Source organism: Heptranchias perlo, chromosome 32, assembly GCF_035084215.1.
Source record: "Heptranchias perlo isolate sHepPer1 chromosome 32, sHepPer1.hap1, whole genome shotgun sequence".
Taxonomy (NCBI): domain Eukaryota; kingdom Metazoa; phylum Chordata; class Chondrichthyes; order Hexanchiformes; family Hexanchidae; genus Heptranchias; species Heptranchias perlo.
Genome location: NC_090356.1, coordinates 29416576 through 29430519, shown reverse-complemented (window position 1 = coordinate 29430519; position 13944 = coordinate 29416576). Strand labels below are relative to the sequence as shown.

General features: G+C 45.2%; 1 protein-coding gene across 2 annotated transcripts; it reads right to left on the bottom strand.

Annotated features, from left to right (window-relative positions):
- Positions 1 to 1120: 1120 nt before the first annotated feature.
- Positions 1121 to 10070, bottom strand: LOC137300870 (guanylin-like). Of its 2 annotated transcripts, none has more exons than XM_067970120.1 (3): positions 9761 to 10070; positions 7901 to 8063; positions 1121 to 1327 (listed from the first exon to the last, which is right to left on the bottom strand). In XM_067970120.1, the coding sequence occupies exons 1-3, from the start codon at positions 9830 to 9832 to the stop codon at positions 1260 to 1262; spliced, it is 303 nt and encodes a 100-aa protein (XP_067826221.1). In that variant the 5' UTR covers positions 9833 to 10070; the 3' UTR covers positions 1121 to 1259. The 2 variants fall into 2 exon arrangements, with proteins under 2 accessions (XP_067826221.1, XP_067826220.1); XM_067970119.1 differs by lacking the exon at positions 7901 to 8063 and adding an exon at positions 6370 to 6556.
- Between the last annotated feature and the right edge of the window lie 3874 nt (positions 10071 to 13944).

The following is a 13944-nucleotide window of genomic DNA, read 5'->3' as shown; positions in this document are numbered from 1 at the left end:
AGGCTCGAGTGCTCTATGACCCTTTGCTAGCGGCAGTATAACTCCTGGTCGGGGGTTTGAGAGTCAGGCTAATGACCTGTCCATGTAAAAATGCCTCTTGTTATGGAAACAACCCAGAGACAAGACGAGCCTATTACAGACTTGCTATTATAAACATCAACTGGGGAGAACCCACAATCTGCTGGATGTAAAGCAAGATGATATACTGATCGGAGTCAAATATCCTGCTCTGGCGGATGAAATGGGCACAGGAGTTTCGAACTAACTAAGTATTAAAGTACTGTTATTTTCTAGAGGCTGGTTGGAATTTTTTTTTATTCGTTCATGGGATTTGGGTGTCGCTGGCGAGGCTGGCATTTATTGCCCATCCCTAATGGGTTAGGGCACTGCTCCTTCACCTCAGGGACCTAAGTCCCAATCAAACCCACGGCGATCTATAAGAAATGAATTTGGGACCTTCTCTGATACTCCCCCCTCCCTCCACTGGCTCCGCCTCTGATGGTGAGATGCAAGATTAGCATTACTTAAACCCTCCTTGGGATGAGGTTTTGCTGGCATTTGTACTGGGCCCTCATTTTGGGTCTGGCTCACAGTCTGCCCATTCAGACCAATGATGCACGTTCTCTATTGCTGGCCTGGAGAGGCTTTGCCCGTGTGTGTCAACGGCACAAAGGTGACTCCAATACTGCGAGACATAGTTGCCTTAGAGTTACATTTGCCAATTCTGACAAACTGTCCATTTGTAAAAGTTGTGCTTGCACAGTTCTTTCACTGTTCCCAACTTCAGCCACAATGTAAATGAGGCAGATTGGCAGCCAAGGTTATATTGGACAACCAGCTCCACAGGACTTTGACCCTTCTCTGAAAGCTGAGAGAGTGATTCTGGATTGGTCAGGAGCACTGTGCCACATTACACTGAATGAAGACTCCGAATCACATTGGGAACTCAGTGAGACCTTTGAGATTCGATTTCCAGTTGATTTGTTTCTGACAACTACCCCATAATGATCACCAAATTCCATCAGTACGTTACAGTATTTCCGAAAGATCTTATTAACTCAGAACTGAATAAAATGCACACTTTTGTGACAGCTCTAAACGATAACAAAAAGTTCTGGCTTTAATTTTCAATGTTACTGATACATTAATAACATAAGACAAGTTTTTCTTCATGTTTCCCCATTGGATTCTGTAGATCGACACCAAAACAAACTATTAAAAAATATTTTACACACATCACAGATTTCCCAGGACTGAGGTTAAGTACATCCAGTGCAGATAGTGTAGGCACAGATTATGCAGGGATATGGGAAATTAGCAATGTGATCTAGAAAGAAAGATTAAAAATGAGTCAAATACAGTTTACAAGCCATATCAATTATCTTATATTTTAATCAAATAATTAACATTTACATTAAACAATATCAGTTTTATTAACATTTTTTTTGCTTATTTTCCTCCTTAATGTAATTCATAATGACCTCAGGATAGTGACCAGCAAGTTAAATAAGGTGAGAAATCAACCTTAATTTACAGAGCTGTAAAACGAAAAATACAAAATCGAAAACGATAAATTGAAGAAAGATTGTGGAACAGCAATAATAGATTGTTAGCAAAAAAGGATTACCCGTAACTTTAAACTAGCCACCGACACCATCTCTCTCCCTGGCCACTGTCTGAGGCTGGACCAGACTGTTCGCAACCTTGGCATCCTACTTGACCCCGAGCTGAGCTTCCGACCCCATATCCTCTCCGTCACCAAGACCGCCGACTTCCACCTCTGCAACATCGGCCGCCTCTATCCCTGCCTCAGCAAATCTGTTGCTGAAACCCTCATCCATGCCTTTGTTATCTGTAGAGTGGACTATTCCAATGCTCTCCTGGCCAGCCTCCCATCTTCCACCATCCATAAACTTCAACTCATCCAAAACTTTGCTGCCCGTATCCTAACTCGCACCAAGTCCCGTTTACCCATCACCCCTGTGCTCACTGGGTCCCGGTCCAGCAATGCCTTGATTCTAAAATTCTCATCCTTGTTTTCAAATCCCTCCATGGCCTCGCCTCTCCCTATCTATGTAACCTCCTCCAGCTCTACAACCCTCCGAGATCTCTGCACTCCTCCAATTCTTGCTTCTTGCCCATCCCTGATTTTCATTGCCCCACCATTGGCAGCCGTGCCTTCAGCTGCCTAGGCCCTAAGCTCTGGAATTCCCTCCCTAAACCTCTCTGCCTCTCCACCTCTTTCTCCTGGTTGAAGACGCTCCTTAAAACCTACCTCTTTGACCACTTGTCCTAATATCTCCTTTTGTAGCTTGGTGTCAAATTTTGTTTGATAATCATTGCTGTAAAGCGCCTTGGGACATTTTACTTCGTTAAAGATGCTATATAAATGCAAGTTGCTGTTGTGAGACTTTTTGGCTGGGAATTTCCTCTGAGCTGCTGCTGTTCCATCACTGTGACTTCACCAGGGTTTCTGCCGCACTTCTGGTGAAATTAGTTACAATGGCTCCTTCTCGGGGCATCCAGGGATGGACAAGAAATGCCGACCTTGCCAGCAACACCTACATCCCCAGAATGAATTAAAACCAACAGTGACAACACTTCAAAAGTACTTCATTGTCTGTTAAGCACTTCGGGACGTCCTGAGGGCATGCAAGGTGCTATAGAAATGCAAGTTTGTCCTTTCATTCTTTAAAAAGCAAACCAAAATAAAGATGAAAAAATACAAGAATTTACACCTAGAATATAATCTAAAGTGAGCGTTCCTTTCAAAATGTTACCTAACATCCCACAAATAGAATTCATCATCCCACAAATTTAAAAAAATATTCTTGCGAGGGAAATTAAATTCTTCCTCTTAAAATGACTCATTTCGTATTAGCTGCAACATTAAATACTTCAAAATTGTGATCATTCTGTAAAGGGACCAAACAGATCGACAACAAGTCCTAGCCCACAATCAAATATTACTCCTTTCGAATTTCTGGATTGCAGGACTAATCCCTTTAGAGTTTTAAACGACCATCACCGGACCTGATCTACGCTGGAACGATGCATCTGCCAGCTGGCAAAGTTGTCTTGGATTTGTAATTGGACGATTATCTTTGGGTTTTTTTCTTCACCCTCTCCCTCTGGTTATACTGAGGATGATAGGATATAGTGAGATATGTACCTAATCACCCATTCCCCTCTCCACCCCCAAGCTTTAAGCCATTTTTTATTGCTTAGATGTGAATTGAGTCCCAAAAACCAACGGGAACCCAAATGGTCATCAATTCGGCTGCACCCTTTGTGGTTTGGTCCAGTATCACAACTGCTCTCACAAGGGAGATATCATCCTGACTTGGTACAATTGCTCACTTCTTACCCTTTGATATGATGTGGAGATGCCGGTGATGGACTGGGGTTGACAATTGTAAACAATTTTACGACACCAAGTTATAGTCCAACAATTTTATTTGAAATTCACAAGCTTTCGGAGGCTTCCTCCTACCTCAGGTGAATGTGAGGAAGCCTCCGAAAGCTTGTGAATTTCAAATAAAATTGTTGGACTATAACATGGTGTTGTAAAATTGTTTACAATTACCCTTTGATATTGTCAAGCTTTTAATTTCTTGACACTAGATATTTTCACTGCCCACTTCACTCCTATAAGTGGACCTCGCGTCTCCTACGATCCGGAGTTTAACCTTTCCTGCCCAATATCTAGGTAAACATTGGTGAGACCTGGGTTTGCAACACAGAATGTGTCAGGTGCCTCTGCGTGATTCTCCTCCCTTCGACAGACAGGCAGTCTGAGTATACACTCTGTCAGACCAAATCTCAGGTTCTAAACCAACAGATGGTTTTTGTGAAAATAAAATAGGTAAATGAAGTATGTACAGTATAAAACCAGTGAATTAGAAACTTTGCTATCCTCCTCAGTACATAAAATAATAAATACCCTTCTTATTTTCTCTCTGTACGTAGATTTTAAAACAGAAGCTCACTCCTTATGTTGTGATATTTGCTGCAGGTTGATATGGGCCTAGCTTCTCTGTTGGGCCTGCAAAAACAACCTTAAATACAGATCCTTACTGCTGGCTAGAAAGCTGCAACTGACTGTTAAAGGAGCAGATGAAAGCTAAAATAATTCTGCCATTGGAAACCCCTAAATAATGAGCTGTCCGTTTAAATGGATTACAGCCAATCAATGGCGCTGTCCCCTTCTCAAAGATCTCAGACACAGCTGCCTTTCAAACCCACTAACCCAGGTTGGGTCTGATTCTTTGATCTGTGCCTGGAATGGATTGGGACAATGTCTGCAAATACGTCTGAACAAAAGATCTTAATACAGAAGGCGGTGATTCCTTATCACAACTGTGTCAACCGTGGTTCAGCTGGTAGCACTCGCTCGTTAGAAGGTCATGGAATCAAATCCCACTCCAGAGACTTGAGTACATAATCTAGACTGACACTCCATTGCAGTACTGAGGGAGTGCAGCACTGTCGGAGGTGCCGTCTTTCAGATGAGATGTTAAACCGAGGCTCTGTCTGCCCTCTCAGGTGGATGTAAAAGATCCCATGGCACTATTTCAAAGAAGAGCAGGGGAGTAACCAGTATCATTAAAATAAGAGATTATCTGGTCATTTCATTGCTGTTTGTGGGATCTTGCTGTGCGCTAATTGGCTGTCACGCTTCCTACATTACAACAGTGACTACATTTCAAAAAGTAATTCATTGGCTGTAAAGAGTTTTGGGATGTCCTGAGGTCGTGAAAGGCGCCATAGAAATGCAAGTTCTTCTTTCTTTATCAATATTACACCAATAGCCAACGTGTGACCATAGTATGGAAGTTTGTAATTAAATGTGATTGCTTTGGCCATTTAAACAATTAGCACTTTAGACTTGTTGTTGTGTTGTCTCTAACAGTCTGCATATTGTAAAGCCTAACTCAGCCAACCTGAGTTCGACCTTTGTGAAACAATTTTTATGAATGTGGACTTTTATGCCCTTGACATGCTGTTTCTAGCAATATGAATACAAAGTAAGAATCTACCACTGTCCAAAATCCATTTCTGTCTCAGATATATTGGATGGTGTTTTCACAATTTCCCAAATACAATCGGTTTCATTAGTTGCCAATTAAATAATGTTTACAGACATTGAGAACTTACCCATTAATATCGAATCACTTAAAGACTTTCCCTCTGAAGTGTCTTCAAGATATTGGTCTTTCGTTCCCATTCTTTGCCTTGAACATCTCCTGAGCAACATGTCATCCAACATCACAATCTCCTTCCCCTTTGACCATGAGCCTCCATTATCCTGCCTTCCACTAAAATACCTTCATGGAGATGTTTCATATCAGCCTTGGGGAGTCAATTCTTTCCTGGACAACCAGTGCTATAACTGTGTTCCAGGCTTTTATTTCTTGACCGTTTCTGGTGCATTAACACAGAACGGGTGCCACAGCTGTTAATGAAGCCCAGTGAGCTGGTTCCCATTCCCCTGGGATGTCATTACTGCAAAGCATCTGCTAGCAGATTCATGGTTCTTCCATACTGAGGTTCAATTCCTACAAAACCAAATGAGATCTGCCCGGCCCCCTAACATTGCTCTTCAGCTTATCTAACCACTTGAGGGCACTATGATCTGTAACCAGAGTGAAGCTCCTATCGTACGTCAAAAACCTCAGATTTAACAATCACACAATAAGGCAGTATTGCCTCTCGACTGTGTTGGGATTCAATGATATGCTGACATAGACTATGCTCATCTTCACTCATCACTGGGGTGACGCATAATTGAGCCAAAGGCAAATTCCACTTATGCCCAACTTCACCATAAACTTTTGTTTGAACTCCAAATATGATTCTATTCTCTCCATACTGAGATCAGCCGTGTTGGAAGTTGGATTCTATTAGTGCCACACATACATATCCAAATAATGTATTTTCAAATTAGTTATCCATTATTAAGGCTCCTCAAGTGGCTCAGAGTGTTTATCTGGTGAGCAGCTGAACCATACAATCTGCGAAACCTCCAGTTTTGATCCTCATTCCGTACTGAGTTAGATGAACACAGCCAGCGGAGCAGTGGGAGAGCTACAAACCACTGTTGCATCCCTCTTTCATGAACAGGAAAATTACCCTTTCTGGGAGTGGATTTCACCCGAAGACAGGATGTGAAGCCCCTGTGCCGGAATAGCCCACTGACAGTCAGTGCCAAGGCTCAGACAAGGCTCAGGGGTGAGGCAACCAGGAGGTGATGGGTTGCCTGTGGACCCATGGCCCAGAAAGGAATCGTCACCTTCCGCAGAGGAGGGGAGGGGAGAAAACTGGTGAGAAAAGAAAGAGAATGTTTCATACCATTTATTCAAAACTTACTAAGTGTGTCAAAAATCTGAGGAGCATCACTCTTGGCACAGACTTGTTGAAACCCCTCTGGGAGAGCAGAGTTGCTGCATAAGGCAGTGACACTTGAATAGGCAGAGTGCGGTGTTTTGATTGCTTCTTGGTCCATCAGCGGTTTCAGCTGTATCACATCATTCACCGAGAACTTAAAGCCTCCAATCTTACAACAGAGGAGCAGAGCAAGGGTTAGTCACGGTCCGCAAAGCCACTGCTACTTGCAACTTACACAACCAACTGGAATTTTCAAAAACCTGCTCAATTTATTTTGACATTCCCACATCTCCTTCATGTGGAACACAGCGTCCCGTCCCACTCTCCTCTTTCCCTGCCCTTACTCATGTGATACAGAAGATCTCCATAAAACTGTCAACTATCATTGGGCAATGAGATTGCACACACAGGTTTCCACCGAAATAATTTCACAGACTTGCTTCCACTAAAACCATCTCTTGGTAACTATAAGCTGCAAAGTGCTTTTCAGATTGCACCTCAGACTCCCAGAACACTTCAAATTGGAAATGTCACGATGCGATAAATCCGTACAAAACCAGGCGAGTGTCACCGATCTACCCAGAGATGAAATTAAATAATCTATGCTGGAATTTCAGTACAGTACTGAGGGAAAGCAAAGAAAGAAAGACTTGCATTTATATAGTACCGTTCACAGCCTCAAGACGTCCCAAAGCACTTCACTGCCAATGAAGTACTTTTTGAAGTGCAGTCACTGTTGTAATGTAGGGAAACGTGGCGGCCAATTTGCCGTTTGCTGCATTGGTGCCTGCAGGGAAGACAAAGCTTTTGAGATGTTGCCGCAAAGGAGAGTTGCAGACTCGAGAGTTACACCTGTCAATTGCCGCACATCCTGGGAGATTGTCCTCAGACCCTGCCCGTAGGTTTGATGTTCCTCGAACATCTTTCTTTTGAGGCGAGTGCCCATGAGTTCTGGGTCCCATGACTTTGAAGTCATTGGCAGCCTTCTCCTCCACCTCCACGGGGAAGAGGGCACATCCTCGTCCACCTCCCATTCCTCCAGATCCCCAAGCTCAGTGACTCGCCCAGTGGCAATTCCTCATTATCTAAATCCCTCTGGGTGAAAGTCCTTGAGCTGGTGGCTGGCCGAGAGGAAGCAAGCGATGCAGGTGGTAATCTGAGGGAGGGATTTTGAGCCAGAGGTGGACGGGCTGGGATGGCTTGATCCTTTCCATTGCCATGACTCTTCCATCTGCTCTTTTCTCCTCCTATGGAACAAGGCCAAAGGATGGGCCCAGGTCCTCTTCATTCCGCTTCCTGCACCCTCCCACCACCCGCCCCCCCCCCCCCCCCTCGCCCATCCCCTGCCCCGTTCTATGGCCGTGATCTTCAGAAAAATCTGGCCGAGGTTAAGACGGAGTGAACTTGACCCCATGGGATGAAGGAGACCAGGGCGATGGAAGGTCTTGTGTGTTGGTGTGTGGGTGTGTAGTTAGGACTGGCAGGGCAACATTACAGGTGCAGAGTTACTCACCTGGCCCCAGCAAGATGACGTTGACTTCTGCCTCCAGCACACCCATGGTGGCGTGTGTCCCCGTGAGAGCCATTGCTTTCACCTCATGAGGGGGTGAGGGGCGTAGTGTTGGGATGCCCTCTCCAGTGGCCTGCCTCTGCCTTGGGTGGTGGGCCAGCTTCTCCTGCAACAACATAAGTAAGTAAGGGTAAAGCTGACAGCGGAGGAGTGTGGGATGTGGGGGTGTGACGTTTGAGTGGAGGAAGGTGTCTAGGGGGTTGCGCAAGGGAGTTTTTGAGTGTTGGGGAGGTGTGCAGCCATATTGCAGGCTAGGGAGTTAATAGGTGCCCTTCACCAAAGTGTAGCGTGACTTGTTTGTAGTGTTAGTGTTGCTTTAAGAGGGTGAAGAGGGTGGTGTTTTCAAGCATGGGAAAGGAAGAAAGGAAATCACTGTGAATGTCTCACCTTGCCAGGTCTGGTGAGATCATTGAATATTTTCCTGCCCCGCTTTGCTGACCTGGCATTAAGGGAGTTGGCAGAGTGCCAGGGCCACCTATCTCAAGGCACCATGGCTCACTGTTCCGCCAGCCTTGGAGGAGCACGGTCGCGAGAGGGTGGACTAGAAATTTGGGTCGCATGGCACTTGTTTTTCGGGCACTAAACGTCCTACGCTATGGCGGGCCAGAAGTGCGCCGCCCGCCATATTGGATAAGACAGATGCATTGGTGGCAGGAGCGCACGTCAGAAATAGTTTATGTGCAGAAAAATTTATTGAAATTAGGGTCCTGCACATCTTGCAGGACCCATTCTCCATTTCGATTGCTCCAGCACTTCACTCGCCATATGGACATTATTTTGATTAGATAAGATAGGGACGACCAGGGGCCAGGTGTATAAGTTAGATGTCAAGAGCTTCTTCTTTTCCTAGAGGATACAAGTTGGTAGTCCAAAACTAGAGGTCATAAATATGAGATAGTCACTAATGAATCCAATAAGGAATTTAGGAGAAACTTCTTTACCCAGAGAGTGGTGAGAATGTGGAGCTCGCTACCACAAGGAGTAGTTGAGGCGAATAGTGTAGATACGTTTAAGGGGAAGCTGGATAAACACATGAGGGAGAAAGGGATAGAAGGATATGCTGATAGGGTTAGATGAAGTAGGGTGGGAGGAGGCTCGTGTGGAGCATAAACACCGGCATAAACCAGTTGGGTCGAATGGCCTGTTTCTCTGCTGTAGACTCCATGTAACTCTATGGAGGGAGTGCTGCGTTGTCAAAGATACTGGGGTGAAATTGGTCTTCACTAGTAGTCAATGGAAAAGCAAATGGAGTGCAGTGTAAAATGGGCTGCCGATTCGCTATGAGCCCGGCTCATGCTACTATCGTAGACCAGCGTCACCCTCACTGTCTTTACAATAAGACGCTAAACTGAGGACCCATCTGCCTGTTCATGTGATTGCAAATAATCCTATGACACAAGTCGAAGAAAAGCAGGGGCGTTCTCCCAATGTCCTGGCCAACATTTATCCCTCCACCAAAACAGACTAATTGGTCTCATTGCATTTGTGGGAGCTTGCTGTGCATAAATTGGCTGCCATGTTTCTTACATTACAACAGTGTGTACATTTCAAAAGTACTTCATTGGGTGAAGCGCTTTGGGATGTTCTGAGCGGGTGAAAGGCACGATATAAATGCAAGTTCTTTCTTTCTTTCATGGAACTGCTCCCATTTTGAGCACAAATTTTGTCCTATACCAGTCTGCCTTAGGATAGTTAAAAGCCTCTGTAAATCTGTTAGCACTTCAAAACTCTTTCAATTATTTACAAACCTCATAAGATTTTCTAATTGTAAACACTGAAAAGAAGTCGAGAATGAAATCTTACCTGAACTATAATAACTGCCAAGACACTTGACAGGGAACTGCTGAGTAGAACAAAGGCAAAAAGGGTTTTCATGTCGGGTATTGTCTGATGTTTAGCTTTGGAGTTCTAGTAGACGAGCTGACTCAGGAACTCTGTGAAATCTGGCAGCTTTCGATGTCTTTTAAAGTTTTGGTTTATGGTTACGAATCGGATGTACTTTCAATAATGTAAGGACAGTATGTCACAGCATGAACTAAACTGTCATTGAACAGTAACAAGGAGAAGCACAAAGTTTTGTAGCAACTGGAGCAGCCTTATACTTTTAGAGACATTAATGGGTAACAGAGTTTTGCTACTCAGTTCCAAAATAAGGAACTGTACACACAGAACAAGCTTGCAAAATATACACAGGCTGCATGCAAAATGAGAGATTATTTTTGATTAGTTACCACTTGATGTAATTGTTGTACTATCACATGCTTCTAAATAAATAGATGCAATCACCCTTCCTGTCTTCCCTGAATTGATATTATTTGATGTGTCTTCTTTTGGCAAAGCAGCATACCTGCAAGAAGCTGCAGTCAAATTCCAGGGCACAGTCGCCCATTATTGGCCCTACATGTGCCAGTCCTGTGCCACAAGTGCCCTTTCAGCAGATGGCACAGATTAACATCTCTGCTGACCCAGAACCTGCGAAGGCAAGTACCCATGTCAGTCCCAGGTAGGAGTGTAGAAATGGTTGGTGGCGTCTTGGTAGGTGCAGCCAAACAGGCAGGGCCACCTTGGGGTGCCTTCTTTCACGCAGTGTCATGGTATGCTGTGATCAGAGCTCTTCTGAAGAACCTTCCAGCATAAGAGTTAGTCAGGCGTTCACATCTCATGGTGATGCCAACCAGCGGTCTACTGGCACAGCCCCCTTTGGGAAGAGGACCTCCCACCAACACAATGTCTGCTGAAGTGAGGTGTGCAACAGGCAGGGACCATCTCCTGGGCACCTTGACCTGCTTGATGTCCCTCTGCAGCTCTTCCATTTCCTCCAAATATGTCAGCTTGGAGGATCCCTATTGGCAAAACCTCTGGAAGCTGGCAAGGGGGCAAAATAAAATAATAACAACTGGCGCAAAGGCTCATGAAATCTTAAATGCCAGCATGGGAAAAAAAAATCAAGAAGGGCCTTGAAAAGTTCTGAAACACTTACCTCAAAATCTGCAGGAGATCCAAGGGCTCTTTTACCTGCCAGATTGCCTGTGGTCATTTCACCTCCAGGTTTCCATGGAGACTTAGCATCCAGCACGCCCACGGGCCAGGAGGTATAATGCTGCTCTTCCCCCTCTTTAAGTTTCAAGCTCCTGACCCAGGCCTCACCAGAAGTGAGGTGGGGCCTAAAACCAGGGAGATCTGGTGGAACTGACTCCCGTCAGATATATCAGACTCTGTGGCCCAGTTTGCACCCCAAGTCGAAACCACACCAAAGTCACGCGCAATATTTTAATTGTAGCCTAACCAGTGATTCAAATTGGTTTAGCATTACCTCTTGGCTCCTGTAATCTGTGCCCCTATTTCTAAAACGTCTTTTTCTGCAGCTTTGTCAACATACCCTCCTGCTTTTAAGGATTTGTGTATCGGAACCCTCAAATCTCCGCTCCTCCACTTCTCTTAAAGTTTTCATCCAAAACTCTGCTGCCCCTATCCTATCTCGCACCAAGTCCCATTCACCCATCACCCCCTGTGCTCACTGACCTACATTGGCTCCCAGTCCGGCAACGCCTCGAGTTTTAAATTGTCATCCTTGTTTTCAAATCCCTCCATGGCCTCGCCCCACCCTATGTCTGTAACTTCCTCCAGCCCTACAACCCTCCGAGATCTCTGCGCTCCTCCAATTTTGGCCTCTTGTGCATCCTGGATTTTAATCACTCTACCATTGGCGGCCGCGTCTAACCCTAAACCTAACCATAACTCTGACCCTAAACTCTGGAATTTCCTCCCTAAACCTCTCTACCTCTCTCTCTCTCCTCCTTTAAGACACTTGTTAAAGCCTACCTCTTTGACCAAGCATTTGGTTATCTGTCCTAATAGCTCCTTATGTGGCTGATGTCAAATTTTGCTTGATAATTGCTCCTGTGAAGCGCCTTGGAACAGTTAACTGCATTAAAGGCCCTATATAAATGTAAGTTGTTGTTGTAATTGGTATATATTTCCTCTCTTTCTTGTTCCCAAAATGTAATACTTCACATTTCTCTGCGTTTAATTCCATCTGATGTTTATCTGACCAATTTACTAGCGTCTCTATTTCCTGAATTCGCTTACAGCCCTCTTCACATGCATTGCAACTACACACAAAGGGCTTGATTTTGGTCAGTTTTAACACTTGTTTTCAGTTGTTCTCAGGCAGTAAGTGAGAAAAATATGTGGAGATGCTTTGCGCCGATCCTCTGCTGACTCTGAAAGTTGTCGCCATTTTAATCAACCCTCCCGATATTGGCGACCCACAGCACCCACAGAGACCTGGCCCAGCGAGGAATTCCTTGTGCAATGTGTGCGGAAGATACAAAACTCATTTCCCTCTCCCCACTGATTGGACCCCATCTCCAAAAAGCGATGCCACTGTAGAAATGGTATTATGGGCTGCTTGTGACGGTAAAAGAAAGAACAAACTTGCATTTATATAGTGCCTTTCACAACCTCAGGACATCCCAAGGCGCTTTACAGCCATTGAAGTATTTTCGAAGTGTAGTCACTGTTGTAATTTAGGAAGCGCGGCAGACAATTTGCGCACAGCAAGGTCCCACAAACAGCAGTGAGATAATGACCAGATAATCTGTTTTAGTGATATTGGCTGAGGGATAAATATTGGCCAGGACACCGGGGCGAATTCCCCTGCTCTTCTTCAAATAGGGCCATGGGATCTTTTACATCCACCTGAGAGGGCAGATGGGGCCTCGGTTTTATGTCTCATCTGAAAGACGGCACCTCCAACAGTGCAGCACTCCCTCGGTACTGCACTGAAGTGTCAGCCTGGATGTTGAGCTGAAGTCTCTGGAGTGGGACTTGAATCCACGGCCTTCTGCCTCAGAGGCGAGAGTGCTACCCACTGAGACACAGTAAGAACCAAAAGTGTTGCTGGTGGCCTGGTACAGATCTGACTTAAGACAACTGTGTTTTTTTCCCCCAGTAATTTGCCCTGTAGTTTTGTCCACTTAAAGTAGAGAGTGACTGGATCATTGCTGCTGGGGTTGAAACCCTGATTTTTTGATTTGTAAAACCCGGCAGCCATTACCTCACTCCCAATTAACCTTTACCTCTGTTTTGAGCATGAGGAAAAGGAGGATCAAATGAGGGAGGCCAGATTTGTCAGGCTCTATAGGTGCTGGTTGGCACCCTCCCACAGATACTCCTACCACACCAGTCTGAACTTGCCTAGACATCAATGCCCCAATGGGCAGAGTTGGGCCAGCTGCTCACCCCGGAACCTGGCGCCTGCATCAACCCGAGACACTGCTCTGCCATCGGCAGTAAAGATCACAGCAGCCCTCAACTTCTACTCCACATGTCTTTTCAGGCAGCATAGATGGAGATGTGTCACATTAGTCAATTGGCAGCTCATTGCTGCATAAAGCAGATTACTGATGCCCAGTTTTAGAGAGCTGCCCAGTTAATCTGATTCGCAATGGACCTGACACATCAATGGGAAAGGGTGATACAACTTTAGCGAGTGGCTGGATTTCCTCAGGCCCATCCGGCCATTGATGAGATACACCTTGCCCTACACGCCTTGCTGCAGAATACTATGAACTATGTCAACAGCAAAGGGTTTTACTCCCTTAATGTGCAGCTAGTGTGTGACGCTAAGCACATCGTCATGCACATCGTAAATGTTTGCCATCCAGGGATCTATCATGATTCCTTCATCTTATGACAGTCAAGACTATCAGCTCGCTTTACAGGCCCAGGGCAGGGAACAGGATGGCAGTTCGGGGGCAAGGGCTACCCTCTACAGCAGTGGCTTATGGTCCCACTAAGGAACCTAAGAACCCCTGAACTAATAAGGTACGATTAGTTTCATTGTGCCACCGGGATTGCTGTCGAATAGACCATTGGCATTCTAAAGGCTCACTTCAGGTGCCTTGACAGTTCCAGAGCCGCACTATAGTGCAGTCCAGCCAGGATCTCCAAGATCACCATGGCCTCCTGTATGTTCCACTGTT